Source organism: Notolabrus celidotus, chromosome 23 (assembly GCF_009762535.1).
Source record: "Notolabrus celidotus isolate fNotCel1 chromosome 23, fNotCel1.pri, whole genome shotgun sequence".
Lineage (NCBI taxonomy): Eukaryota > Metazoa > Chordata > Actinopteri > Labriformes > Labridae > Notolabrus > Notolabrus celidotus.
The window spans coordinates 946404-948070 of record NC_048294.1 but is presented as its reverse complement, the minus strand read 5'-3'; the positions used below and the strand labels follow the sequence as shown (position 1 = coordinate 948070).

The 1667-nt window shown below is 39.8% G+C and overlaps 1 protein-coding gene across 5 annotated transcripts in view; it reads right to left on the bottom strand.

Annotated features, from left to right (window-relative positions):
- Positions 1-1099, bottom strand: part of LOC117807768 (low affinity immunoglobulin gamma Fc region receptor II-like) — an 8632-nt gene extending 7533 nt beyond the window's left edge. For 2 of the 5 annotated variants that reach the window (XM_034677168.1, XM_034677170.1), the window contains exon 1: positions 934-1099. In XM_034677168.1, coding sequence (XP_034533059.1) covers positions 934-1084 — 151 coding nt within the window. In that variant the 5' untranslated portion in view covers positions 1085-1099. The remainder of the gene's footprint in view (positions 1-933) is intronic. The other 3 variants (XM_034677172.1, XM_034677167.1, XM_034677171.1) reach the window with 3 other exon arrangements.
- Between the last annotated feature and the right edge of the window lie 568 nt (positions 1100-1667).

Genomic DNA, 1667 nt, shown 5'->3' with positions numbered 1-1667 from the left:
TTACTGCTCAGCTCCAATCTGCACAGATGAAATGTTCAAACCAAGCCAGAAACCTTGGTGTAGTCTTAGACTCAGACCTTCATTTCAGCAGCCACATTAAGACAATTACAAAGTCTGCCTACTATCACCTTCAGAATATATCAAGGATTAAAGGACTCATGTCTCTGCAGGATGCAGAAAAACTCCTCCATGCATTTATCTTTAGCAGACTAGACTACTGTAACGGGGTCTTTACAGGACTCCCTAAAGAGTCCATCAGACGGCTGCAGCTCATACAGAATGCTACTGCTCGAGTCCTAACAAGGACCAACAAAGTAGACCACATCACTCCAGTTCTTAGATCTCTACACTGGCTTCCTGTCTGTCAGAGAATAGACTTTAAAATCCTGCTGATGGTTTATAAAGACCTGAATGGTTTAGGCTGATCTGCTGCTACTGTATGAACCATCTGGACCTCTGAGGTCATCATGTACTGGTCTGCTTTCAGTCCCTAGAGTCAGAAGGAAACATGGTGAAGCAGCGTTTAGTCATTATGCTCCACATATCTGGAACACACTCCCTGAAAGCTGCAGGTCTGCTCCAACTCTCACCTCTTTTAAATCAAAGATTAAGACCTTTTTATTTAACACTGCCTTCATATCTTAGATTATTTTAACTCACTTTAAATACCATTTGTCATTTTAATTGTGCTCTTTTATGCTTGTCTGAATGTTCCCAATGCTTTTAATGTTTTAATGTAAAGCACATTGAGTTGCCCTCATGTATGAAATGCACTATACAAATAAAGCTGCCTTGCCTTGCCTTGCCTAGCAGGACCAGACTCATTGTAGTGACTGTCCTTGGTCTGTCTTTCAGTCACTTGTGGAGGTGATGTGGATGTTCCTTACATATATTCAAACACACAGAACAATTAAGTTGATGTCCAAAACCAACCTTTTTGGGTGATGTTCCCATTTATTGCAGGGAAGATACTTACTGGACTCACATGGTCCAGTTTTTGTAGATTCAGCTTGTCTGCATATGTATGCTGAGAGCCGTGTGCTCTCCTCACCTTCCAACTAAGACTGGGCTCCCCTGCCCTCATTAATATCACCTGGTGATCAGTAGCAGACATGCAAAGCCAACATATTCTGACAAAGAAACACCGCCATCTAGTGGTAAACAAAGGACCCATACAAATGGCTCCTTCACTCATGTTAGACTGATGTCTGCCTTGAACCCTAAGTTGGAACGAGGGATAGAGGGAGATGCAGAAAGAGAGAGAAACCCACTATACAACCCCGAACAAAACTATATACACACATACTAACCCCATGAGTAAATGAATGAAGCAATTTCAAGAACATAAGAAATAATAAGGATTTTATTTGTAGAGCATTTTTCAAAAACCAAGTTACAAAGTGATTTACATGGGCAGCAAAATAAAACAGTCAGTTAATAAAACCCACACAAGTCAAGATAAAGAAATAAAACATATTTTACTCCCAGCATTTCCTGTCTCTCTTCAGCTGTCCTATACAATAAAGGAAAAAAGGCCAAAAAATATAACTTAAAAAAAAAAAGAACTCTAAAGGAATACAATTATTTAAAGGTGACATATCATGCAACATGTTCTTTTTAATGGTTCTCTCCCTGAAATCTGTGTCCCTGTCTACAAACCCCCTGAA